The sequence below is a fragment of the Symphodus melops genome, assembly GCF_947650265.1.
Source record: "Symphodus melops genome assembly, chromosome: 15".
Lineage (NCBI taxonomy): Eukaryota > Metazoa > Chordata > Actinopteri > Labriformes > Labridae > Symphodus > Symphodus melops.
In genome coordinates this window covers 21,799,828-21,827,196 of record NC_136705.1, presented here as the reverse complement: position 1 = coordinate 21,827,196, position 27,369 = coordinate 21,799,828, and the positions used below count along the sequence as shown (strand labels likewise).

Below are 27,369 nucleotides of genomic sequence, written 5' to 3'. Positions count from 1 at the left end.
AATGTACATGGTAAACTTTAATAAAGATGGTTAACATTCCCAACACTGAAGGTGGTAGACACTAATAAATAACAGGCAGAACTTCTCAATGGGAGCTTTTAGCGAACTGTATTGTATTACATACTTAAATAAAGAGGTGCTAGCTGTATCATTATGTTTGTGGTGGGTAGCAGTGAATTGTGAAGAAGGTGCAGACTCCAGTTATCATTGTAGTACATTTTTTATTCTTCCAAGGCACAGCAGATGTATTGGCAGGGCTAGAAGCTATCAGAATACATTCAGGGTGTGAATGAACACATCAGGTACACACACACAAGTATAAACTCTTTCCCTCTCAGTGAGGAGGAAGACTGCTACATGCTCAGTACCACCAAATAAATATGAAAATGCAGTTGACATTCTGTGCTGCGCTTCCTGACCTTTGAGTGGGACGGCTCGCTAATACTGTTTAAGTGAATATACGCTTCACACATACACACTAACTGGAGAATCCTAAGAAACTGAATTTGCCCAGACGTTGACGAGAGAAAATCAAACAAAACTTGATTAACTTATTTTTAAGAAATTACAACTACTTATTGAATTTCATGTACTTAATGCGTTACCGATCATGGGTCCTTCTATCGCTCTAATGTTTCCAGATAAGAACATCCTTTATAAATGTCACATCACATGAGAAGGGTCGTGTGTATGTTCAAACCACCTGGGTCACCAATGAAAAAGCGAGTCAGAGCATTCAAAGTGGGATCACTGAGCTCACAGATAAAGACAAATCTAAAAACAGGATCTTGGATGGCTGTCAATTATCACTTCATATGTTCGATAAATAATCCTAAACAGTTCAACTGTTACAGAGTAATTGCAGAAATAAAGCACCACAATACATTTAAAAAAATGCAGAAAACATTACTCTTGATTCAAAAAAGACCTTAAAAGAAGGCCGACAGAGTCTGCAAAGAAAAATGTCAGTGTTGTTATTTGAATGACCTGATTTTTAAATGTTTGGTGAACTTAAGAGGCTTACAGTAATGTTAAACAAAACCTTTGGCGTTGTTACTGTGAAATTTAAACAACGTTAAAACAACTCAAAACTCACATTCAAAACATCTTGGCAAGTAAAAACCTCATATCTATCAATTATAGACATTTCTGCAATCAAACAAAACTTTATTGACAATATATGATTTTATAAAATATACAATCACCCTCTAAGCCAGTGGTTCTCAACTGGTCTAGCTTCAGGACCCAATCTGAAAATCTCACCCACATGGACCATTTTAGATGGATTCATGGGGAGAGACAGGCGACAAAAAAACTCTGTGCTGTGTGCAGCAAAGTAAGAAAACCTGTATACATGCATTCAATGTCAAATTAGCATTTTGAAACTAAAGAATTCGATCCATTAACCTCAAGAGCTGGGAATGACGTCACTTCAGAGTTAACTGCGTTCCAGTTGCAAGTCAGACAAGCAACATGGCCGCCTCCAGGCGCTCCTGTGTTTTGTTTTTGTTTTCATGATCAAATAGAACACACCATTAAAGTCAAGCTTTAAACTTCCTCTTCTTCTTTCGTTGTTCATTAGAAGTCGTAACCTTTACAGCCATCTACTGTTTTAGAGAGTCAATAAACGTCCCAACTGCAAGTGCATTTTAATTAAGGAAACTTTAAAATTTAAAATCCTTTAAAATTCAAGCAGCTTGCATAGACTTTGTGCCACAAGTTCTTTTTCCTAAGCACACATCTCCTGGCGACCCACTGACCCATCTGAGGGTCCTGACCGACCAGTTGAGAACCAAGTTTCTCTGCTGTATTATTTGCCTTTAAGTTATAGCACTTTAAATCCAGAAGACATTATAGTTCTTCAAGTATAGATAGATCACCTTTAAATCAATAGATCTTCAGAACAGTGTTGCTAATAAACGTAAACATGAAGAGGCTCATCAGCCCACCCACGACTCCACACTTTCGTGTCAAACTCGGCGTACAAAATTCAAAGCTGAGTGATTTCCTTAAAACAAATGAATACTTTATATACACAATAGAGAATAAGAAACTCACTGGAAAAAAAACTGAATAAAAGTAAATGTCCTTTTTTAAAGAGTCATCTTACTATCATAATTTGCCTTTAGAAAATAGAAAACATTCCATGCAAAAAAATATATTTACCTGGGATTTGGATAAACTCTTGTAACACAACATACCAAAAATATCTATTTAAAAACGGTCTGTGGTGAGCCTGCAGGATACCAGCGTTTCAGATAAAGGGAAAGAAAAGCTGAACTGACTCCCAACAAATAAAACCTGCTTTGTACCAGATGTAACGGTTCCTGGTATAAAACTACAGTGGAGGATGGATCATAAGCACCTGCAGTTTCCTCTTTTAAGCGCACGTTTGCTACCCTTAGTCAAGTTGTGTGCTATCGTTACCGAGTCAAGAGTGTGTGAGTGTTCATTGGTACCAAGGGGTTTTGCGTACCCAGCGAAGCGTGCAGCCTGAGTCTGTGCGGATCTTGATGGAGGCTGCTTCTGCTTCTCTGACCGTCTCCTTCACTGACTGCATCAAATTCTGGGCATTGTGGACCAACATCTCCGTGGCCTGGGCAGGGAAACATTTAAAAGATTAGCATTTTAAAAACAGAAGAAGATAAACGATACACAGTGACAAATTGTCAGAGGTGAAAGTAACTAAATACTGTACTTTAGTACCATTTTATACCTCTAACTCAAAAGTTCAGTACATGTCTTTTGTTATTCGAGATGCACTAATCCAATTTGCCAGATCACTATCTGCACTGTTACTGACAGAATTCATTGAATCCAGTTGTTATGTCCACGTCTTTATAAAATGTAGTTTACCGTGAGTTACAATTAATCTGTAAACCTGTGAAGGAGAAAGTATAGCTGTTGTTTTTTTCTAAGTTTACCTGCTCTGACTCCTCTTCACTGATGTTTGTCCGTCCCAGCATGGTGGCTTTGACGGTCGAAAGGATCTTCAGCTGAGTGCTGATGGTGGGGATCCTCTCACACACCTTTGGTAAGAGAACAAAAATATGTTTAAATGATGTAAAGCTCTTTTCAGCACGCGTCTCAGTCTGTGGGAGTTTACCTGTAGCAGATTAGTTCTAATGCGTCTGTCAGTGCACTGCTTGGCCACTTCTTTAGCCAGTCTGGTCACCTCATCTGAGGCTTTGGCGATGTCCTTAGCACACTGGATTAGTGCGCGCTTGTTTCCACTTCCACCGCGCACCAGTCGAGACATTTCTGCCATGAGCAGAGCCATCCGCTTGGCTGCTGCTATGATATCATTACCCTGTGAAGAGAGGGAGGGGGAGAAGAAGAGGTGGAAGAGCTGTTAGCAGGATACTGGAGAAGGGCAAGGAATTGGACAAGAGGTGTGAATGCAAATATTACGTATGAGACATGTTTCCATACAATTGTATGAAATCATTACATTGGAAGATGCTGAAAACAATGTAAATATATGATAACGGATAATATGAAGGAAGCTGAATCAAAAAAGAAAATGAGGCATTAAGCAGAAAGCTGCATGCAGCGTTAGTGTAAGTTCAGTCTGCTCTTTGTTTGTGTAGCTGCATAAAACAGTGTATACAGTTACCTTTCTCCTAAAAGCAAAGTTATCTAGAGTTAGTACCTTCGTGGAGATGATCTCAGGGTCGGAGCAAAACACCTTGAGACTGAGAAGCAGAAGCTGATGATCATACCACACGAGCAGTCTAATATCAAACTGCATCACCCAGAAGTCTTTAGGAAACACCTATCATTGGCTTCACTGGTGGGCCAGGCAGTGAGTGATTAACAGCAACAATAAAAGTGAGACAGGCTGTGTTACTCCTCCTTAAAAAAACTTTTTTATCATGCACATAAAAGTGGAATATGCAAATACATTTGCCATTCATTCCAGAAATCTGTGACCTTTGAGTACAACCTCGTCATTCATCCTTTTTACATGTCAGCTATTCTCCTATGATGTCTTTGCATGCAAGGTCCAGAACATGGGCCCTCCCCAGGTGTTAGTTTAAATCCATATGTGCACATTGGCTCAGTAGATTTAGCATTAGCCTCCTTGATAACATTCAATTCTTGGTGGATTGGCTCTGATCAGCTTATGGAGCTTGTTGCAGGTTTTGGCATGGTGATATACGTGCTAACATTTCTCGCCTTACAGTTAGATTCACCCACAACATTAACTTAAAGAAATCCTCCGTGCAGCTGGGACCCAGAGCTTTCTCCTTTTCCCCCTTTCATGGCGGCCTTGTTGATTGGCATATTTCTGTGTTTTAACGTCTTAATTTCACCTCTTCTGATTAATAACAAACTGAAAAGTCAATTGAAAGGAACAGCTTAAATTAACACAACCATTAGTTTGTTTGAATTCTCCTCAGGGAGAAATGTACCGATTTTCATTTTATAATGTCAAACTTTTGTCTTTAGCGATAACGTGGCTATCAAATAGCCATTTATGCAATTTGCAACCTTGAACAAAGCAATAAGACGTCTTTGTGCATAAAAATTGTTGAGCTTCACACATTGACTGAGACATCAAGGAAAAATAACCTCCATGCAAATGCTCTGAGTGACTTAAGCACAACTGTTAACATGTCTGAGTGAAATGCAGCCACAGCTGGGTGGAAGTTTCCACGTAGTCACAGATGCAGAGAAGTGTGCATTGTCCTGAAGATTTGTGAGAAGATTTTTGAGTATGTTGGTGCTTTAAATGAACAATTTCTGACCCATGTCAGCTCGTGTGTGCACTCATGTACATGTGCATGTGCAGACCTTGCTGGACCACTTGCGCGCCTCCTGGTGGAGAGACTGGGCAGCTGCCAGAATGGGTTGATTGACAGGCTGGTTGGAGGGCATCATCAGAAGCTCTGGCTCATAGTCATCCTCACCATCAGTAAATTCATCTTCATCATCTACCTCCCTCTCCTCTACTGCCTCCTCATCCTCAGGCTGGTTTGGGGCGAGGGAAGGGGAGATTGGCGATGGAAGGAGTGGGAAGATTTGGGATGGGAAGGGAGGGAGGCAAAGGGGGTTGGGAGGAGGAGGAGGAGAAATAAAAGGAGGAATATGGAGAAGAAGAAAGCCAGGGAAGCATGGGAAAAGGAGGCATTTAGTACAGTATGGAAGAACAAAAGACAGGAGAGCAGGAGGCGCAAGCACTTAGCAGTAGAAGGAACAGGGGAGGTGAAAACTGCTTGCACAAGCAAAAATAGAAACAAAGGAAAGGGACAGGGGAGCTGTTTGGGTGTGGAAGCAGGTGGATGATGTGCCTCGCACTGAGGCAGTAGCTGAGTTGAAAGTCTGTAAAGCTTCTGTGCAGTCAAACAAGGTCTAACTGGAACCAAAACCAGTGGATCGCATCCTGCAGTGTATGTAGGAGTGCACTCAGAAACTTAGTGAGAGCCATGTGTGGCCTTTTAAATCGATCATAATGAGAAGATCAGTGAAGCTATACAGAGGAAAAGCTTTACAAAGGTAAAAACAGTTCATCGAAGCCAGATTGTTAACCATTAAATACACAAGAAAAGTGTTTCCTGTTAACGGTTCCCCATCACAAAAAACACAAAGACACACACAGCAACACAAAACAAAAACACCAATAGTGACAATGTACCAGACAAAAGACTGCAGCTATTTCTAAGTCAAAGTCTCTCCACAGACATCAATTATATTATTATGCACAAAAGTGTCCATGTTTGAGATATAATAAATCTTACATGCTGAAACCTCGAACGGATGACACCTTTTCATGTTTCCCTGTGAAAGTGGAATCTATAAATATTCACAGAATACAAGGCAGTGCTTATGCTGCCTTCACATGCCGTTTAAATGTTCGGAAAAATGTGTATCGAACTCGGTAACCTAAAGTCAGAGAAACAACATGATAACATGTTGGTACTTGGCTTGCCAAGCTGACTGACTTTCAATGAAGTCAAATTAATGTCCCCCCCTATTTGGAGACTCGGTGTATCCATCAACACATGAGTGAACAAGCTGCCTGAATGCAGCTCATTGAAAATTGAACACATTGGATGGGGTGAATGTGGACCTTTTAATTGTTTCGAGTGTTTGTGTGGACCGACCTTGCTGGACCATTTGCGTGCCTCATCGTGCAGCTGCCTGGCGGCCACCATCATGGGCTCGCTCAGCACCTCTCCGGCCTTCTGCTCCGGGAACTCCTCATCCTTCTCCTCTGGAGGAGGAGGCCGAGGTGGGGGAACCTCCCCCTCAGGCAGGGGAGGCTTGGGTGGCGCCTGCTCATCACTTACCTGAAAAATGCACACATAGAAACATGCTTTATATGACCTATAGACATATGATTAAGGAAAAGGGGAGACTTTATTAGAGAGCACAATACTCCAGGACAGCACTCCTACTTAAATGTCTTTTTAAACTGCCAAAGCTTATATGGCTGGTGTCCTTTTAGTATGAGTAGCTGGTAAATAGAGGTTTATTCAATGATTTGTTGTGGATAATAGAAAGTGTGTGTGTTTGAATGAACTTACATGGAGCTGGTCCAAGTCTGGTGGTGGAGGAGGGAAGTCAGGTTCCTGAGGTTGGAAGGCTTCTCTAACTTTTCCCACTGCAGCCAAAATCCTCAGACATGAGTCTAAGTAAGCCTTTTGCAGAGCTGCGGATGTAGACGATGAAGCAGAATAAAGAATAAACTGTGTCAGTCTGTGTTTTAATGTCTCTCTTAAATGTGTTTGCATAGTGTCTCTCCGCACCTTTATCTTGTATGTTTCCAGCCACAGCCTTTGCATCCATCACCATGGGCGAGATGGTGTGTGAGAGGATGTCTGACGCGTGTTTCACTGTGTCTCTGAACCGAGGATCTTCAGAGTTCTCCACCTCCCTCTTAGCCACCAACAGGACTCGGTTAGCTCGTCTTGCTATGCTTGTTGCCCCGGCAACAAGCATTTGGGGCTGAACATTCGCCATGGCAACTCGGCACTTGTCTATGTCTTTCTTTATCGCCTCCTCAGATGCATCTAGCAGGGATTTGGTGTCGATGGCCTCATCCACCAGGCCTGAGGCAACACACACATACATCTTTCATTACTTGGATATCTATTTGTTGTAAAATGATTTAAGTTGCAGATAGAATTCTCACCAGTAAGTTTTTCCACATTGTCAATCCACTGGTTCTTCATGGTGTCGAAGTGCTCGTATGCTGCCTTATTTCCTGGATTCTTCAACAGGATCCGAGCAGCAGAAGTCACCTGGACATTTAAATACAGTCACACTCAGACTGAGTATGAAATAGTCTGACAGCTGCATCTTTTACCAATCTATGCAAACATGCAAATCATGGAGCAAAGCATGGCGTATCACCTGTGGCGTGAGCTCCCTGGCATGTTTCACAGCAGCATGTATGCCCTCTACTGTGCTCTTATTGGCTGATCCCACAGCTGCAGCTTTTTCTGCTGTCGCCCCGAGTCGACCTGCATGGGCCTCGAAGTTTCCTGCTCGCTCTTCAAAAACCTACAACAAACATTGAGATTATTAAGAGTACAGACGACTTCTGGAGAACGTTGGAGCTCACTGCACAGACTCGTGTGTTACTGACCTCCGCTCTGTTGGGGGCGTCAGGTGGAGCAGTCGCAGCCACAGCCAGCAGTTTGACAGGGGTGGTGGTGTCGCTGAAAACATCCGACACTTCCTGGGTCATCACCTCCTGCATGTGCTTCCTCAGGTCCTGTTTGAGGCACAGAGTGTTGTAATCAGTCCACTAGGGGGAGCTCTGCACCAATATTTTTTTATCATTATTCTATTTGCAATATAAGAATCCATGACTTAATATCCTAATTACAAGTACATCACTACCTCATTTAGATGGATGTTTTTATGTGTTAATAAACTTTACAATTGTAACTTTAGTTGAGAATAGTCTCTGTGTTGTTGAACATTGTTTTGCTGCAGAACTACCACAGTCTGAGTTTGTAATTTAAGTAGACTTTAAACATTCAGTTATGAAGTGCTAAATGTCTGTTGATCTACCTTAAGGCTTTCCTGCAGTTGAGCTGCTGTTGCTCGTGCATGAGGAGCTTCAGCCTCGCCCCTCCCGGCCATGTCTGCCAAAGAGTTCATTAGACCCTCTGTTCTGTCGCAGCGTCCAATCATATCCTGTCTGTACGGACCCAACAGGCCTCCTGCCAGCCGCCTCCCTTCTCCAACCATCCCTCTGATTGCTGCCTGGCCTGGGAGGAGGCGCAGGGAGGAAGTCATTCATAAATCACAACTCGATAATGTATCATTAGTCCCATATACAACAGGTCCTTTTTCGACATGACACTTGAATAGGCAAGGTAGTCTTATTGTATTTGTTGATAACATGCTCTAATAAACAGGGATAAGAAGGACAACCGTGAAGCACGTGCATTCTTGTAAATTAGAGAAGAAGACAATATATTTTGTGGCACATGCTGAGATAAAAAAAACAACTATTTATGGGTTTTATATAAAGACTCTTTGGTTATATCTTCTAAGAAACCCATAATGGGCAGGTACCTTCGTTCCACTGCAGTATCTCACACTCTGCTCCCAAAAGGAAGCATGCGAGAAAACAGGAAACAATCAAAAGACATGACAGGAACAGAGCAACAGACATCAAACAAAGCAGTAAAAACAATACAATGAATGATTTAGTCAAACGAGTTAGTCATTCTGTGATTCATGCATGAGAAACCTTCCTGTGGGGATTGAAGGAAAACGCATCAGTCACCAGTGAAGTCATTTCTGAACCAAACTCACAGTGAAGTCCCGCTTCATGCAAACTTGTTGGTGAGAAAATTAACACTCATTTATTGTCAGACGGCTGATTTGCTGCACAAAGCCTGCTGGGCGACGGCTCCACAGATAAAGCTGGCAGTGCGATAATGGGGAGTGTGTCATAGAAAGTTCCATCATTTCTCACATCAAGCTGGAAAGTGAGTGCCTTTCAGCTGCGAGTGCAAGAGTGAGACTAATGACACGGTCGTGTTACTGTATTTGATCATTGGGCTTTCAAATGGGTTTTAGTGACATGTAAAATTGCATTATTTTTGCAGCACAAGCATTTATTAGCAGGGGATACATAGACTTGACTTTTGATTTTGAGCTTGATCTCTTGATTGAAATTGTTCATAAAGTGCTGCAGAGCGATTGACCTTTGCGACTCTGTCTCTGCCCACAAGCTAATAGAGAGGCAGAGCAGATGGGCGTTTATTCTAATTGACCTCCTGAAAACATCAGACATGTTGGAGCTCATGGACTACAAGACGTACTGGATAATCACAGAGTCCCAGGTGCTGCTTTAACCACTTTCACTCTCTCTCCATCCATCATAAATAGTCTGACTAAAGGCATGGAAGGTCACAGCGTTTATTTTTCAACCAAACCTCTACATCCTCCGCCTCTCACCTACTCCTCTGTCGTCCACTCCGGGGTTGTTCGCCCAGCGCATGGCCTGCTCCATCTTACCCTCCAGGGTGACGGCGGGTTTGGCTGGTCTCATGTTGGCAACGGCCCGGTTGGTTTTGGACTGTAGGTTCAGCAGAGCTGCACCAATCTGCTTCGCTAATGCACGGGCCTCAGGGGTGTCACCTTTACCCCTGAGACAGAAACAAATAAAAAGAAGATTTCAATGAGGAACAGAGAACAGCCGTAAAATACAAACCCAAAGCTAAATAAATAAATGAACCCAAATACCAACTTAAAGGCAAATACCACTTAAAGAGACTTCTACAGAAATCCGACTTACTGGGTGCATGTATCTTTTTTTTCTTTTCAAGATTTAAAGAGGTATATGTTAAATTGATCCATTTTAGTATTAATATAGCATCAATATAAATTTCTTGAATTGAGTGGTATATGTCCTTTAAGGTCCACCAAAATACAATCCTCAAACTCTTACTGACCCTCCACATTTTCACCAAAACCCATCACACTGTATGGAAACATTTAGAAACCTTATTGTTGGACTGAAGCCAAAGGTAGACGGGCAACAACATATTTTCCATGCAGGTAAAATGTGCCACCTATTGGTTGCGTGAGGTTGCATTTTGAACCTAAAAAAGAAGGGCCTAAGAATGAAATCAAGTTTTTAAAAGCATCGTTGGTGGTGCGTGTTTAACAGAGGAAGGACAGCGTACAGTCTGCGCAGCTCCACCAGTCGGGCGGTGAGGCCTGCGATCTCGCTGATGGAGCGCAGGATGTCGTCTCTCTCTTTGGGGTCTTCACAAAGATCAGCGATGCGTTTGGCCTCTGCTAACAGCGCTCGGATGTTTTCCTCCCCCTCAGGACCGCCGTTCGGATCAGCCAGCCAGGCCTTACAACGTGCACATACGTAGTTTAGTTTGGACATGATGCACAAGTTGCAAAAAATCAGAAAATAAGAAAAAAAGAGAGATGTTTAAGAATTCTGTATGCTAAGCATTTGGCTGCTGTTATCGTCCACATTAGCTTTAAATTATTTACAGGATATTTAAACCATAGATATGTTATTAATCATTTAAAGGAAATCACTTTGTCACAGCAGCTACCATCACAGCAGAAACACCACAATGTTGAGGACAATTCTGTTAAGGCACAAAAAACTATAAAAAGGTAAAATTACAAAAACAATATTCAAATCAGACACTCAAAGGTGTCTGAAACACCTACTAAAATAACATTTATGAGAAAAAAGTCAGACCCAGGGTAAAAGTACTGCAAACAGAAGGTCTCATGGGTTAAATGGATTATTGTGATGTTGTTTCTTTATCTGACCTGTGCAGCATCCAGCCTCCTGGCTATTGCCTGCTTGGCATTGATTAAAGCCTCCAGTCTGCGAGCAGCACTGTCCACTTTGCCAAATAACAAGTCTAAGCCCTGTGAGCACTGGCCTGCACGCTGCACACAGCCCGGGGTCGGGCCCTGGCCTCTGTCAGAAAGGACAAATACACAGAGAGCTGACACATGCTGAAAAAAGTACATTACATTACAAGACCACAGAGGAGTTAAGTAAAAAAAAACACTGTTTCAAAATGTAGTCTGCTTATAAGAAGTGGATGTAGCATTTCGGTTTTAAAAGTGAAGCCAATCGTGAAGCGTCCTAACACTAAGATAAATGGACTTCCGGTCACGAGGGAAATGCAAATGGCAGCGTAGCGTAAATCTCCCTCCAGTAAACAACCTAAAAAGTGCATAAAAAGGCAAACATTTAATACTAGGATGTAAATAAAGATATTTAAAGTTTAAAGTTGAATTTATACAACAATGCTTGATGTCACAGCAGCTGCATCCACTTCCACAAAGTCCATGTTGCTTAAACACGTTACCTGATACGTAGGTCAGCCACCTGGTCCGTCATCTGTCCCAGAGCTTTAGTGGTTGCCAGTATGTCTTTCCTCTCCTTCCCAGCACACAGCTCTCCCACCTTCCCAGCTTCATCCAGAATCACACGCAGGGCGACCTCCCCGGGGTCTCCTGAGGACAACGACACACAACAGCATGAGATTGTGGAGTTAAATGTAGAAACATGTCAGCAGCAGACTGTGATTACCGTACCTGGCTGTCCGTGAGGGTCTTTGAGCCAGGTTTTAGCCTGTCCCATCTTTGACTCAATTAAAGCCAGAGATCTCTTCAAAGCCTCCATGTCCTGAGGAAAAGAGAAAACACAGCTTTACAGTACTGGCCCTTGTTTTCTGGTAACTAAAATATCACATCTCAAAAATAATGTCCATAAATGTTAGCCAATATGACACCAATCAAGAGGTTTTAAAACCAAACGTGTCAGTCTTTTCCACACTCACACTCTCCTCTTGTGCTTGTTTAAGTCTCAAAAAGTGACACAATCACTATATGTACAGGAGATTTTCTGTGAAATATATTTTATTTAATATGTAGGCACTGTAATGTTAAGAAACGGTCCTAAAAGAGAGAAATGGGTGTTTTTTTTTCAAGGACTACTTTTAGAGGCGGATTAATACAGTAAATACACAATAATAGCTTTAAACTGTTAGTCCAATCCAGCTTTGAATACAAAAGTTTTGATTGTTATGGTTCTATCTTCAAGTGGAATTTGTTGACAATATAGAAAAGCAAAATTCAACACATTTTCTGAAAATAAAAGAGGAATTTAATAAAATAGTCAGCCAAGTACTCAATTATTTGTAGGTTTTTTTTTTAATCTGGAGACTGATTTATTTTATCGAATAAATTCCTCATTAACAATACAAACCTTTATCTTTTACTGAAAAGTGGGAACAGTTAGAAAGTCGTCACAGACTTGTACACTGAGGAGTATAACGACTTCATGTCTAAAGCTCCGTCTCTGCTTTATAACAGGTTGAATACAAAAAAGTGACTCTTTCCAAGCTGACTGGAGACTGAACCTCTAAGTGAAACAGTTCAATACAGACCATCTATTATGGATGTGTCTGGACAGCGACCAGCTTATTTCTATAATTCATGACCCCAGAGGACAGTCATCATGTGCCAGCGTTTCTCCCACACACTGACAGTAAGTGCTAATCACAGCAAACACACACACACACACACACACACACACACACACACACACACACACACACACACACATCATCCTATGAAGCAGCCGTGTGCAGAGAAACATGCAGGCTTACAGGTCAGACGAGCCAAACAGACGATATCTCCACAAGGAAAACATCTCACAGCACATTTTATGAAATGATGTGCCGAAAACATTTCTCACAAAGTAAAAGTTCTGTGTAAAAACAGCATCTTGTAGAGCTAATGACATCTCTATCAAACAGTGAGCGTTAGCAGCACAAGAAGCAAGAAAAAACAACACCACTGAAGATGGATTTAACTTTTGTAAAACTTCACTTAAAAAGATAATTATTCAGCTTTCAGGGTTAATTCTTTGTTTTAGTGAGGCTGTATGACTTGCTTATCAATACATTTCAGTAAGATATCTGTCCACACAACCTTTGTTTGGAGAGGTGGCAAAAGATGCAAAAGCTAAGCTAAGTAAGGGTAAGTAAGGGTTGTAGCAAACTTTAATTTGACCTCTTTAAAAAAACTATAATAATTTATATTCTAATTCTTCACCTCAAAATGTGAACGCAAATATCTGAATTTTCCACTCTGACTTTTTTCCAGACTAACCCGACCCCAACTAAGTTTTCTGCATTAGGTTGAGCTGTGCTCGTAATGACAATGCTTTATTATGTTTTCTTGTTGCCGAGATGTGTTTCTCCATTATATTTAGTTAATGTTTTTGATTGTGTTGACAGTCAGGTAGAATTCATACAGACAAATACTCTCATTATAGCATAATATGGTAATCTGTTGTATAGTTCCTTTATCATGTCGTCAGAAAAACCTTTATTCTAGGACTAACATCATCAGTTTCTAGGAGAGATAAACACAAGACAATACAAATTAGAATTGACACAAGGACGTACCGTCACGCCAGAGACAAGAGGATGCTCGGTAAAAGCACAGAGGAAAAACTTAAAAGGAGTTCAAGGAGACACATGGGGAGAACTTCTGTGGCTATTTTTAAGGTTGTTCAAATGTTGTGTGTGTAGCGCTAGTTTTCCTGATGGTTTGGTACAATAGCGTTCATTAACAAGAGTCTAGTCGTCTTATTTTTCGACAAGTGATCCATGCAAACAAAGTGGCATCACAAGAGGTGTGTTGATGCTTCAGTGTGGGATGCGACAGAAGCCTGGGGCCGATATCGCTCAAAAAAATGTGGTGAAATTTAAACAGGGATCAGGTAATGCTTTTTAACAGCCTGATAAGATGCATATATCGTCCATTTTTGAAATGTTCAGGAAAAGTGAATTTCTACTTCAGTGTAGCTTGAAAGAGCACTGCCTGACCAAAACAGCGAAACATGAAGCAGGAAAACATCCGAAATGTAGCTCACTGTTAAACTGAAATGATTTTGTCCAGGTCTTATTTTCTTTTATCTCCTGTAAGTAGTACACTCACTGTTGATAACGATCATTCCCTCCATCAGACTTCCATCTGTTTCAAACCATTTGACTCAAATGGACAGCAAAAGAACAAACAGATGCACATCAGACAGTTGAATGATGACGTGTCTGCACTGAACATCATCACATCGATAGACAGTCAGGGAATTTAAAAAACACACAACACACTTATGCTGTTAGCAACCAGCATGACAGAAACATAATGTAAACACAAGGACATTATTTCCTTCCTGTTTTCAACCACACATACACAGGTGCATGCTGGGAACTGCAGAGGGGCAGAGAAACAGGCTTACCTTCTACAGGGAGGAAAAGAATGGAGGAGAAAGGTAAAGAAAGAAAAAAGAAAAACCAAGAGTTATACTAGTGAGCCAAAAGAAAACGTGGAAACAGAAAGTAAAGAGTGAATTTATTTCACAGAGCGACGTGTGGAAAGAGTTTGTGTCTGTGTGGGATGTGTGTTTGAACAGGCAAAGAAAAAAGTGATTATCTTATTGAAGTATGTGGGGATTATTTTGGTCTTCATGGAGCGGGGGGGGGGGGACGGGGGTGTAAAGTGAAGAAACAGAGTAAACATATTCAGCAGGTTGTACCTTATTGGCCCAGGCGTCTTCGTCCCACGTGGTGAGCTGCAACACTCGGATGATTTCATTGATTTCTCCGCTCATCTTTTCGAAGGTAAACCTTCTGTTCCTCTCCGCCTCCTCGACGCCGGCACCCCGACTGCTCTTTGTTGCGACAAAAATCTTTATAGCTGAAGACAGAGACGCATGTGTTCATAACAGCAATACTTAGAAATATGAACCTGCTTCTTTTTTTTTTAAAATGTACGGCATCCGCCCACCCCTCTAGTGTGGTATACATAAAGCACTGTGGCAAAGCTACAAACAAACAGATAAACTAACATCAGAATCAATCTTAAAAACACTTCAATACTTTTGGTTTTAAAGCTTAACTGTCCTTTTTTTTTGACCTCTTGTGGTCGGAAATGAAAGAAAGATTATTCCCCTTGAAAGCCTGGAGTTGTTGTTCTTGGCTCTGTGTTCACATGTACAGAACGGCACCTGCATGAACTTTCTACTTATAACATCCAAAACAACATTGACGTGTATCTCTTGACTTAAAAAAATGATCAGAGAATATTTGTTGTCAGATGTTTACTCGCTCTCATCAGCTGCTGTCTGTCGCTTACAGAAAAGTTGTAGTGAAACAGGATGGCGGGGCAGGGGGAGTGTCGAGGCAGGGCGACAGAGGGGAGCGGACACATGACGGAGATTTACTTTGGCATTTATTTGGATCCGTTTGGATTCTATGTATATAAAGTAAAACATGATCTATCACAGTCAAACTATTGGTGCAAACGATACAGCACAATGAACATAAAGTACACGAGTACAGTGCACAAGAGCAGCGACAGAGTTTCTCTTCTTTACTGCTGCACTGTACAGTACAGTATGAGAGAGCAGGTAGTGGGCGACGTGTGGCATGTGGTGTGTGTGTGTGTGTGTGTGTGTCAGTCTGACATCCCCAGCAACTAATGACTGTAATTATGAGTGTTGCTATAACAACAGAATTGGTGGATCCACTCAGTGACCTCCACAGAGGTTTTTCCCACAGAATCACACACACAGTCTCACATACACAAACGCACACGCACACATACACAAACGCACACACACACACACACACACACACACACACACACCCACCTGATATAAGAACAGGCAGCAGCTCTTTGATGGTGTTCATGGAGTTGAGCAGCATCTGTCTGTGCTCCTGGTGCGTAAGCTCCTGCTGTCGCTCCTCGATCATCTTTGACATTTTGGTCATACCTGATCAAAGAGAGAGAGGTGGAGAGAATTTATTAAGTAAGAGACAATAACAATTTGTTCAAGTGTCAGGAGGTGTGACACTGCACCTTCTCCAGGCATGTCAAAAGTTACACTGGCCTCACTGTTAATGGAGAAAATACCAGGAGATACCCGCACACTAAATCCACAGCCTGCAGCTTTGGATCCAGCTCCCCTCGTTTGTTCCTAGTCTCTTTCCTGCATCTTCCTCTATCCCATTTTTCAAGCCTGACGCAGATGGCTGTTAATCATCAAGACTTCTGAAAAGTTTTTTTTTTGCCGCTGTAACTTTTGCTTAATGTTGCTTAGTGCTCATGATAGATTAGCTTCGATTCTTTGCAATATAGCATTGAGTAAGGTCTCTGGTGTCAAGTGTCTTGAGATTTGTGCTATAAAAATAAAGATCAATTGATTGATTGAGTAAGTATGCATCCTGCTGACCTGGACCCAGGTTCTTGGTGTAGGTGATGAGGTCCTCCATGGTCTCCACCACCTCAGCTACTGTCAGGTACTCTAGGATACCTTTACACACACGTATTATCTTCCTTACCTGAGACACAACACCAACATAATAACACACATGAGACAATGTATACAAACGTGATACAGAGGCTGACATGATGATAAGAGATAAACTTCTTTTCATTCACTGTGACGTCAATTTCAGTGTGTGTGTGTGTGTGTGTGTGTGTGTGTGTGTTAACAGTCTTGTGATGTGCGTCTTGTGACTGTGAGGGGTTTCTCTTAAAAAAAAAAAAAAAAAGAAGCTTTTGATGAGACGCGGTGAGTTTTATCACGTGCCCAATGTGACTGCACTTACAGAGCCTCCATCAAACATCCAACACACATACACACACACACACACACACACACGTCATACAGCTTTGTACATATAATATCTTTTCACACAGACACACTTGCACACAAATCCAGCCAAACACACACACACACCCTGAGTTACGACAGAGGCAAGTCATTTGATCTCAGTGATTAGATCTGGCTGCATCTGAGACCGCATTACAGACTCGCTCCTTCCTCTGCTCAGCTATATAAAGCTTGATTTCCCTGAAAGATACCACTCCTCTGAAGTAAGAGGGATCCTCAGGACACACTCCAGATAAACGGGGTGAACGAGCACGCACCTCAGCCTCATCAAAGGTAAGGAGCAGGTCGGACGTCCCCGACAGGATCCCTCTGGATCCATCAATCAGGTAATCTCGAGCTGGAACAGAGTATGGATCTGCCTTCAGCATCTGAGCGGCCTGGACCAGCTTAGAGCTCGAGTTCTCCACCCTGAAAAAACACACACGGCTCATGAAGAGCAGTCAAGATCAAACCCGCCACATGCATTCGCTACAAAAAAAGGAATTTAGCGCCTTGTAAACAAATAGATCAGATCTCATATCCACCAAAGATCAGACCCTCATTTTAAGAAGCTGCTCCCTTTATAAAGAAACAACAAGCACACCTGGAAATATAACGTGCAACTCATTTTAAACCATTCTCCTTTGAAAACAGCCCCAAAGAGGACACAAGTTCATCTCAACATGTAGGCTGCATTGAATCATTAATGACATATGCAGAAAGTTTAGAGACTAAACTTTTATTTAAGTCTGCTTTGAATGTTTTCTGCTCCACAAATAGCAGTGACAAAGCTTCAACCCCCTGTAATTAAAACTACAAATCAGATTACAAATTAATTACGCAAATCCTGCAAATTTGTCTTAAAAATGACTAGAATGATTTTAGTTTTAGGGTTATGTTATTCCCTCAGGGATAAAGGATCAACCCTGGATGAGGTGACAGTTTTTAAGAGCACTTTAATAAACCCAAGTAACTCCTCTTTCTGACCCCCCATTGGTCATGGTATCGATGGCTGCTGGTTCATCTATATTTAGGCTGGTTCACATTCCCACACGCCCCCTCCTAAGCCCTGTGAGTGAGATTTATGGTGTAATGCCTTGTGTATGTGCCAGTGAGCCGGTGCATGGGTCTGCCTGAGGTCTGGACCCTTTTCCTTAAAACTCAGAGATCAATAATAAACCGAACAGTGACTCAGGGAGAGAACAAAACAGGAACTGATTGGAGCAAATGCTCTTTAAAAGCATGGACATGTGTGCAAGAGAGCAATCAAAGCGTGATGTCAGAGATCACAGAGCTCTCAAGAGTTAATGTCAGCTCTTTGGATGCAGGCTGGAAAACAACAAGCAGCCTCTCAGCGGTCTGGATGCTGGAGCCGGTCATCAGAAGTGGCTCTTTGTTGCAGCTGGGAACGCAGCCACGTTTCCTGACATTAAACCGTCTGGAATCCTCTTTTTAACAAGTTCTCTGTCTGCTGAGATATAATGCATCATTTCCAGTTTTTTTTGCCTTCCTCGGGGTGTGACTGTGAAGTAGAAAAGAAACAGACGGAGCTGTAGGAATTGAAAGAGAGGCTTTTCTTTATTCAGACACACTCACTTGATGAATGCAGGAGGCATGTCTCTCTTCATCACCTGGTCCTCAGTGGTTTGAACCGTCTCCTTCCCCACCTGCAACACACACGGATTCCTCATTTAGTTCACATTATCATTAGCTGCAGCAAGACAGGAAGTCACATTCAAGAGAGCGCTATCAATAGACCGCAGGGTGAACGGGTGTGCATCAATTCACACCTATTTCAAACGTGCATGCATGTCATATCTTTGGTGGAAGCAGCTCAGGCTCTGGTTGAATGGGTTGCCTGGTATTCTGCATGAGGGCAGGTCAGGGGACAGACGCTGCTCTAATCCGACCCAACTCTTCAGACCGAGCAGTTATAACATTCATTTGTTCATTTCTCTGTAGAGCACTTTTAAGAAGGACAGGAATAAAAACATAAAGCAGATAGGACGATAGGAAGCAGACCAGAGCAAAACAAAAGTAAACACAAGACGGGGAATTTGAAGGTTTTGCATGTACAGATACATTTAAGAAGCATCTAACAGCAGAACAAGAAACATTTTTAAAAACAAGTGAAATACCGAATCCAGAAAAGGCCACCTGATACGAGCGTGTTTAAAGAAGGGACTTACAAGATATGACAGACACAGCAAACGCTCTGTCCACTTAGGAATCAGACATTTGTACCGCAGCGTAAGTGGATCCTGCGGTTTGAGATAAATCACAGCTAAAGCAGGGAGAAAGGTCCATAAATGTAATCTGTTAAATCTGATGTACACATTTCTTACAGCCAAGTGTTCAGAAGAGGCTTGATGTGATCCTGGTGTTTTATTCCATGATATAATACCAACCATGGTACTAGCCTACTTCAAGTATCTGTCCTGTGCAAACGCAATTGATGAAACACACTGATGTTTAACATATTTCTAGCTTTGACTTATTTCACACTATAACACACGTGCAACCAGAATAAGTTGTTGTGGTTGTCGATGGGTGCATTGACTGGCTCATAGAAACCAGACTGCATCTTCATCTGTTTTAAAGAACAACTCTAGTTTTCTAGTTTAAAGCCTGACAGCTGAGTTCTTTACATTCCCGGAGGAGGCATATGTGTAAAACTGTTGCTGTGAGCAGGAGATGAAGAGCGGATTTTTGACACACCCATAAGTCCCACCCAATGTAGGCACAGCTGCACAGCACCCCAACAAAATTTTGTTGAATAAGTGGCACAAACCAAACACCAACATCTGCACAAACACACCGAGCCCCAGCAGGAAGACATCGCTCACTTCTTCTACAGATGTTCATGTAGTGCTACAGCTGGTTGAAAAACATCATCATTTCTTTACCCACAAATCACATCCAACACTACACACACACACACACACACACACACACACACACACACACACACACACACACACACACACACACACACACACACACACACACACACACACACACACACACACACACACACACACACACACACACACACACACACACACACACACAATCACACTTTTTTGAGATGCAATTACAGTGAGATGATGATGACATCAGTCTCCTGTGGCTCAGCGATGGAAGTCGGTTAATAGACTTTCTGGCTCCAGAGACTCAGAGGCCTTCACATAGCGCCTTCAAACAAACAGCTCTTTACGAGTGATTTATTCTCAGATCTATCTGACCATTTAGTAACAAAGAGAAAAAAAAACCACTTTTGCTGCTGTAAATTTCTGCTTTTCTGGTCACCGGCACTGTGGTTGGGATGAAGAAAATCCAAGTCACTCATAAAGTATTTTCTACAACTTCTAATAGATGAATGTGCTCATCAGTGATTGGGTTTTAATCATGAAATCATGAAGTCCTGTCTCATCTCATGTTTAACTAATGCACACAACACGAATACCTCTCACTCTGAGAGAAGCGACAGAGCTCAAGTCACAACGCAGGAACTTGAACTCAACATTAGAAACCTTTTTAATGTGCTTACTCTACAAAAACACCATGCAAAGATATTTCTTTAAATTATGACTACACTTTAAATAAAAACCATCCTCTCCTTTGGAGTTAAAAGCTTATTTTGGCATCCTGCCATAGACACATTTATCATCGTTTTATTGGTTTTACATGTAAAAATACAATTTGCCTCTTGAAAAACTGTAAAGAAACTTCACCAAACAGAAACAGGATGTTATAAAAACATATCTCGATGTGTTTAGGTGACTGCCCTTGCTTAAAAAAAGCAGTAAGTTTAAAAGTTTGAAATGTGAGGAATGCAGCTCAGCACGTCGAGTGCAACTGATTCAACCCTGCAGATAAAACTCACATCAGGTGACGGATCAAAGAGGTGTGTGAGGGGGGGTTTTCCTGTAAACAGAAACACTCTGCATCCATTATTCAGTACATTTTTAATGAGACATTTACCGGACATGCTGACAGTATGAAGGGTGTGAGGTTTTTACAGGTGTGACTCATTCAACAGGAAACAGAGCTGTCAATCAAAGCTGACACAAAATAATCAACAATTTTCTTGACTCGCTTGTTCACACAGGAATCCTATCCCTGGAGGTTATACCTGTCTGATGGGTGTGTGTGTGTGTGTGTGTGGGTGGATGTGTGTGTTGTCTCAGGAGGCAGTATAAGACGTACACACTAATAAAAATTGGAAGTGGAGGATGAAGCACAGATGGCAATTTTGGCGTTTACATCCAAGTATGTCAGTGCTGTGTGAAGCTTGACATATCAAGGTATCAAAAAAAGAGAAGAGCATACTGTACTGGTGAGAAAGATGGAGAACATGATGGAGCTGTTTCTTAACGCAACAAAACTTAAGTGACAACAAATCACAACTACAGTTATCAAAGGACACTTTGCTTTAAAAGTCGGTCTAGAAGGGATCTTCATGTTTTTATTTTCAGAGAACAAACTCGTTCCTCCAATAAGTGAGCAACTCAAAATATTTTTCCGTGTTTTAGACCAGGAGGGTTTGGGTAGAGGATGAGGAGGATTTGTTCCGAAATGTTTATGTCAGGTTTACATCAATAAATATGTGAAAGGATGTTTCCAAAATGGGAACAAATACACAGACAACTGAGGCGAGCAGTAAAGAGTATAATGCAGAAGAACTTTGCTTAATGTAAACATCATCATCACCCTCCCTGTTCTCTGCTCCCCAAGAATGCAGCAGACTATTACCAGATCACCCTGCCTTTTTCCCATGTTATAGTGTTTTGTGTTGGGTTGGGCAATACTTCCATTTTATTAATTATTTGGGTTTGTGGAAAATCGAGGTTTTGTCTTGGGTGTTCCTCTCGGGCTCCCGTAGTTCTTATCCTCCCCTCTTGTTTACTTCCTACAGAGTGACCGGCGGGCCCCAGGTATGTACCCCCCAGCCACAAGTATTTTGCTGAAGTTGCTCTGCCTTGTCTGTACTGTCGCTTTACCCTGAAACAACATAGTGCACTTTTTAAATATACACCTTGCACTTTAACCCCTGAGGAGTAATTCAGGTGATTTAATTAATCATTGTAGTTTGCTTTTGTTGAATTGAATGATAAAATGAAAGTAAAAATGTGAAGAGAAAAATGATTAAAATTATAAGTCGTTTTTGTTCATTTTATTTTTAGGCCACCATGCCCAGTATGTAAGTACGTAGTATTAGAGACTTACTCATCTCAGTATATTGAGCGATAAGGTGATCAAGTTCTTGCAGACCAGAAATATAGCCAGACCACGACACACCATGCTGCCTTAGCCCAAACTAGAAAAGTATGCTAAGCCAATTCCTAAAAAAAATTATTAGATATCTCAAAAAACAACTGGGAAGAAAAACAAATGAATGACTTGTTTATATTGTTTAGTTATTGTTAATATTTGATGTTTACATTGTGCAGAGAGCTCATAGTCTAAGTTAAATGTGTTAAAGAAACCGTACCTGGCCAATAAAGCTGATTCTGATTCTGAAAGGATGCACGTTCTCTTAGGGCTTCCAAAGAAATGTCAACAGTATTAATAACAAAAACATGACTGACCAACATGTCTATATATGAACTAACCATTTCAGTTTGGGAATCACAATCACAGGTCTGTGTAATTCTGCCATATGATTAAAGCCAAAGTAGATACTAGACAGACTGAGAAGCAGAGGGGACACACAGCCGGACACTTGTACTCAGTCTGCCACCGAACAAGAAGAGATGGAGCATATTTACATGGAGTGTGTGTGTGTGTGTGTGTGTGTGTGTGTGTGTGTGTGTGTGTGTGTGTGTGTGTGTGTGTGTGCTTGTAGGGTGTGAGGTGCACTATGAGGCTTGGCAGAGTCTTGTTTGAAGACGCCAAAGACGCTTTCCCTTTTCTCCTTATCGTTCTCTTCTTCTTGGTGTTCGTCAGATTTTGACTCATCTCTCTCTCTCTCTCTCTCTCTCTCTCTCTCTCTTTCTCTCTCTCCCTCTCTCTCTCTCTGCTCCGCTGCTTCAGTGTGTGGTTACTTCACTTCACTCAACGGTAGATCTATTTATTCCTCCCTCCTCCCTCCCCCTCAGACATACTCAGGATCTATGTTGACTCCTTGAGGAGCAGATTCTTCACAAACAGCGACGACTCAGCCCTTTCATCAGCACAACTTCAGCAACGCACACACTCGTACGTTCATACAACTACAGCAGCAGCAGCAGCAGCATCGCTCAGATCTGCAGTCTAATCAGCTTCAACCCACGCACAACCTCTGACAGATCGAAACTTTCACCATCTTGTTTGAGTGTCGAAGTGTTTCAGTGACCTAGATTTGATGGTGCCCCCCCACACAGCCCACCCTGGCCGGTGTTAACAGTGTAATTGTATCAGAGTGCAGTTTAGACTCTTGTGGCTTTAACTGTGTTACATCTCAGCTCAGCAGGAGACATGAATCAGCTTTCTAAAATAAAGCATCTGTCCTAAGAGGTGTGTGCAGTCGATCTTTAGGTGTACTTTACATCCAATTAAGTTTTATCTCCCCGGCAACAAACCTCTGCGGATGTTAAACTCGGTCTCAAGCACCCTCTGTGGGCTCTTACCACCTCCTCATAAATCACTTTTCAACTCTCGCTCTTCTTATCATGGCACTACACAACAACTTATCAGCTCTCCTCGCTCCCTGCTCAAGCAGAGGTGGTAAAAGTGAGCACTTATTTACTCAAGTGCAAGTACAAATAACGTTTGAATAAAAAGAGATCAAACATTAAAGCACTGATTGAGGGCTTGTGATGGACATTCCTGTTGCTGTGTTCCTGAACCTTAAAGCTCCCGGGTGTGTGACCGGTGGAACTCTGTGTTGTGTGAAATTTATGCCGTGACACCGGGATTCTTTAAACTCTTTAAACACTTTAAACACTGGCAGGCTGGCAACAGAAAAGCACAGACAAAATTACAGATGAACTTCTCCGTCCGCTCCAGCTTCTAAACAATGAGTCTTAATGCACGTGCACGTAGCTAGCATAAATTGTCGTACACGGCAAGCTATGCTCCTCAACAAATAAAGTCACTTGAAGGAAATCAGACTCAATACGTCATTGTTAAACCTATTTCTTAATCATGAGTAAAAATGCCCTCACAGTATGTTTATTATTATTATTTACCATGTGACTTCTCACCTTTGTTCATGCTTATATTTTTGTGTGTTGGAGTACAATTGGCCTTGTGTCTCACAAACACATGGGTTAACTCCAGGAAAAACACAAGACAAGGAGCAATAAAGCCATTCAGAAACATGTGCATCCTTTTCTCCCTCTGCAGCCTTCTCTTACATCCTTAAGAGACTTCTTTTGTCTGTCACCTTCCTCTGTCAATGTGTCCTTAGCCCTTTTCGCTCCTTGTCCCCTCGTATCTCCATCACCCGAGACCCGTGTGAGACGCCCGAGGCTGCCATTAGCCTCCTTCTGCTCTCTGTCTGAAAAGATCAACAGAACGGATCATCGAGGAGAAGAGGAGAAAAGAGAGAGACGGAGAAAGAGGTGACCCCTGTAGCGACGGGAAATCAAGGACGTGATGCGGCTGGATTGTATCGGAGAAGAAGACGGATGCGTTTGAGTCCAGACTGAGAGGCTTTTTCTTGTTATCAGTTAATTAGATATTTATCAGAATGATCTTGTGTGTCCTTGCAAAGGAAAGAAGCAGGTTTGAGAAGAAGAAGTTTAACAGGACAAAGTAAGAACAATTCCAAAAAGAAAAAACACCATCATTGTATTTCTTCTCAACCAGAGTGTGGACTTACTATCCAAACAGGCTCCATGCTTTGCAGAGTTACATTCTTTATTCTAACATTTCATAAATTCAAGTTGAATGGTTTAATTTCATATGTGTTCGCTCCAGGTATGCAGACAACTCCAGCGGGGAAAATCTTTAACAAGAGTCAATTCTGAATGTGCAAAATATGAATAAATCTTCATGTATGAATTTGCATAATCCAAATCCAAATCCTGCCGACGCATCCTAACACATGCTGAGTAATATCAGAAAATGCATTTCGTTATTACGTAACATTTTTGGATTAAGCCTGCAGCTTAGTTTGTCCCACTATGACATAAAAATGACACGTTGTCTATTTCAAGACAGCAGTCCAGGAGAAACAAGTAAGGTGTATTACGTGCAGAAGTCAAAGCCAGAAAAGCACCAAGGTGATTTGCTGAATGACTGAAAAGAGGCAAAATACAAGAAAAAGTTCCATAAACGTTCAAGCTGTCTGGATGTTATACAGCGTCGAGATATTAATGATATGACATATCAAACTTAACTACCTCAAGGATTTCTTTTCGTTCAGTAACGGTCTGTAAATATGTTTAACTTTGATCAAATTAGTTTAAAACGTGTCTGTATTTTCTTTTGAGGTTTACGTGTGAGCTTTTTATGCTTTCAGACAAGAACATCAGGAAGAAAGAGACAGCAGGGAACGACATGTAGGAAAGAAACTACAGGTCGGATTCAGACCTGGACCACCCGCTGAGAGGACCATTGCCATGTAAGGGCGTGGGCACTGGGCCAACGTGACTTCCTAAGCACAACCTTTCCATATTTTGTGTGTTGTTTATCCTGTATCTCTTTAGGTATGTGTGATTTATTAATGTTGTTTCTGTTTGTTGCTTGTTGGAGTGTTGTGAAAACCAAATAAAAGAGTTGGTTAAAAAGGTGACATTGTGTTTAACAAAGGTTTAAACCTTAGGTCCTAAATCTTCCTTGCACCCTACATCTACTATTCACTAAGTGTAAGTGACTCCATAATTACAACTTAAACAAGTCACTGTTCTGTCTGCTGATGATGATTTTTCTTGACTGAGCAAAGCTGCGTCGCCCCTTGCATCAGACAGAACGACCTGTTTTGGCATTAATGATGTGGTCTGTATTGATTTTCTGCTCAGTGCACACAAAGGGGACATCAGGGTCTTTCTATGCACATTTTATAGGCAATATGATGAAGAATGAAGGTGGCAGAGGAGGTGAGGAGGGGCCGGGTGAGTTAGGGGTCAAAGAAGTTGGAGACAGAGAGAGGATGTGAGGTATGAAAGACTGAGGAGTTTCTCGTTGGAAGTAGCTTCAATTAATGGGGGAAGTATTGTATGCCTATTTTTTTTATACAAGCAGACTCAATCTGAGCTCGGTTCATGAATCCGATAGCAGAGAAACCTACAGCAACCCTGAAGTGACATTTCCCACAAACTCATCTGCATGCTGCTAATTCAATCTGCAATACTTTCTTCCGCCCCACAAACTTAATTAAGCTCTAAGGCCATCTGATCAATCTGGGCTAAAGTTTGTCATGTCTGTTTGTTGTGTTGCTTTGAGAGAAAAAAATCTGCCGGAGCTTGTGGAACATGCACAGCTCAGCTGGATGTGTGACAGTTTTAAAAAGCTTTAATGACCAACATGGATCAAGATGCTATAAATCTACCTGGAGACCACATTGAATAAGAAGCCTTCTTGCTCCAATAGTGTGATCAAATGCTACATAATGAAGGTAATTAAAGAAAACACTAATTGCAGCAGGTTTTGTCTGAAGGGTTTTGAAGTTTGCATGATAAATGTCACTTTGAGGTTTCAGGTATCTAAAGCCCGGAGACTCACCCGCACAAGGTTGCTGACAGCCGACTGCACCGCAGCCACCGGTGCTGTCAGGTCCGGGATGGCTTTACCGTCAACCTCCCCCTCCTCGTGCATGATGACCAGGTGGGAGATCTGCTGGGCCACCGGCTCCAGGATACTCTCGATGGTCTTGGTGTGAAACACCGGCATCTTGAACGACTTTAACCGCAGCCCTGATTGAAGAAAAAGGCGGCTGGTCGCTCCAGATCCAGCGCAGAGGATCCCCCCCTTCTTCTCTACCTCCTCTCCTCTCCGGTACCTTCAGGAGAACAAATCCCGAGTTTTTGGTCCTGCCCCTGGGACGGATCCCTCACACGCCTCTCCTCCCGGTGTGTTCCTTGGTAAAAGCTGGACTCAGACCGTCGGTGTCCTCCGGTGGGAGCGACCCAAATCGTGACAGACGGAATCGCCGCCCTCCACCCAATCACAGCCGAGGAATACAGCTGCCAAGCGGGTTGGTGTGGGTACGCATTGACGCCCCACCATCCCTCCACCTCCGCGCGCGCACACATATAATAAGCACGCACAGTGAAAGCGCTTCCCAAATGACGTCATGCATGCCCGTAGCCCCAAAAAGGAAAGCTTTGGGGTAACCTAATGTGAAAAAAAATCGAGATTCAAAGATATGTATCAGAAAAGACAGTGAACATAATTCAGTTTAATAAAGGTCAGCTTCATGTGTGACAGCACAGAGGACACACTAGAGGATGAGGAGCTGCAGAGACCTGAAAGGTCAAACTAAACAAATCTTTTATAAAGCTGCCAAAACTGCACATTTTGATTTTGTGTTCAGAGGGAAAAAATGCATACATGATTAAGAAGCTTGGTGATGATAACTAATTAAAGTATTTTTTTTTCAGTGCACTGATTGCAGTGTTTCAGGAAAAAGACACTCACATAGATAGATGAGAGAATACAATACAATGTAAATTAAAGAAGAAACTGAGTTAAATCCAAAAACTGTGGAAAAAGCATTTTGGTTAATTCATAATTCTTAAAAATAATTTTTGGAT

General features: G+C 41.9%; 1 protein-coding gene across 6 annotated transcripts; it reads right to left on the bottom strand.

Annotated features, from left to right (window-relative positions):
• Positions 1 to 201: 201 nt before the first annotated feature.
• LOC306835614 (vinculin-like) lies at positions 202 to 26,799 on the bottom strand. 6 transcript variants are annotated; one of them, XM_079362268.1, is made up of 24 exons: positions 26,339 to 26,798; positions 18,284 to 18,354; positions 16,966 to 17,116; positions 16,265 to 16,373; positions 15,683 to 15,805; positions 14,567 to 14,727; positions 11,554 to 11,644; positions 11,325 to 11,472; positions 10,774 to 10,927; positions 10,158 to 10,333; positions 9,975 to 10,073; positions 9,427 to 9,617; positions 8,536 to 8,562; positions 8,026 to 8,225; positions 7,595 to 7,723; positions 7,360 to 7,509; positions 7,139 to 7,247; positions 6,753 to 7,055; positions 6,531 to 6,655; positions 6,108 to 6,293; positions 4,798 to 4,974; positions 3,107 to 3,310; positions 2,925 to 3,029; positions 202 to 2,596 (listed from the first exon to the last, which is right to left on the bottom strand). In XM_079362268.1, exons 1-24 carry the CDS (start codon positions 26,504 to 26,506, stop codon positions 2,450 to 2,452), a joined length of 3,504 nt encoding a protein of 1,167 aa, XP_079218394.1. In that variant the 5' UTR covers positions 26,507 to 26,798; the 3' UTR covers positions 202 to 2,449. The 6 variants fall into 6 exon arrangements, with proteins under 6 accessions (XP_079218394.1, XP_079218398.1, XP_079218395.1 ...); XM_079362272.1 differs by lacking the exon at positions 4,798 to 4,974 and having other exon boundaries at positions 26,339 to 26,799; XM_079362269.1 differs by lacking the exon at positions 8,536 to 8,562.
• Positions 26,800 to 27,369: the final 570 nt, after the last annotated feature.

What these genes read in the sequence shown, in the direction of transcription:
- LOC306835614 (XM_079362268.1), bottom strand. Translation starts at nt 26,506, where the DNA reads ATGCCGGTGTTTCACACCAAGACCATCGAGAGTATCCTGGAGCCGGTG. An exon ending in GTGGCTGACCTACGTATCAG is followed by an intron (nt 10,928 to 11,324) that starts GTAACGTGTTTA and finishes CCTTTCTGACAG; the next exon opens with AGGCCAGGGCCCGACCCCGG. An exon ending in CGCGCAAGTGGTCCAGCAAG is followed by an intron (nt 3,311 to 4,797) that starts GTCTGCACATGC and finishes CTCTCTTCACAG; the next exon opens with GGTAATGATATCATAGCAGC.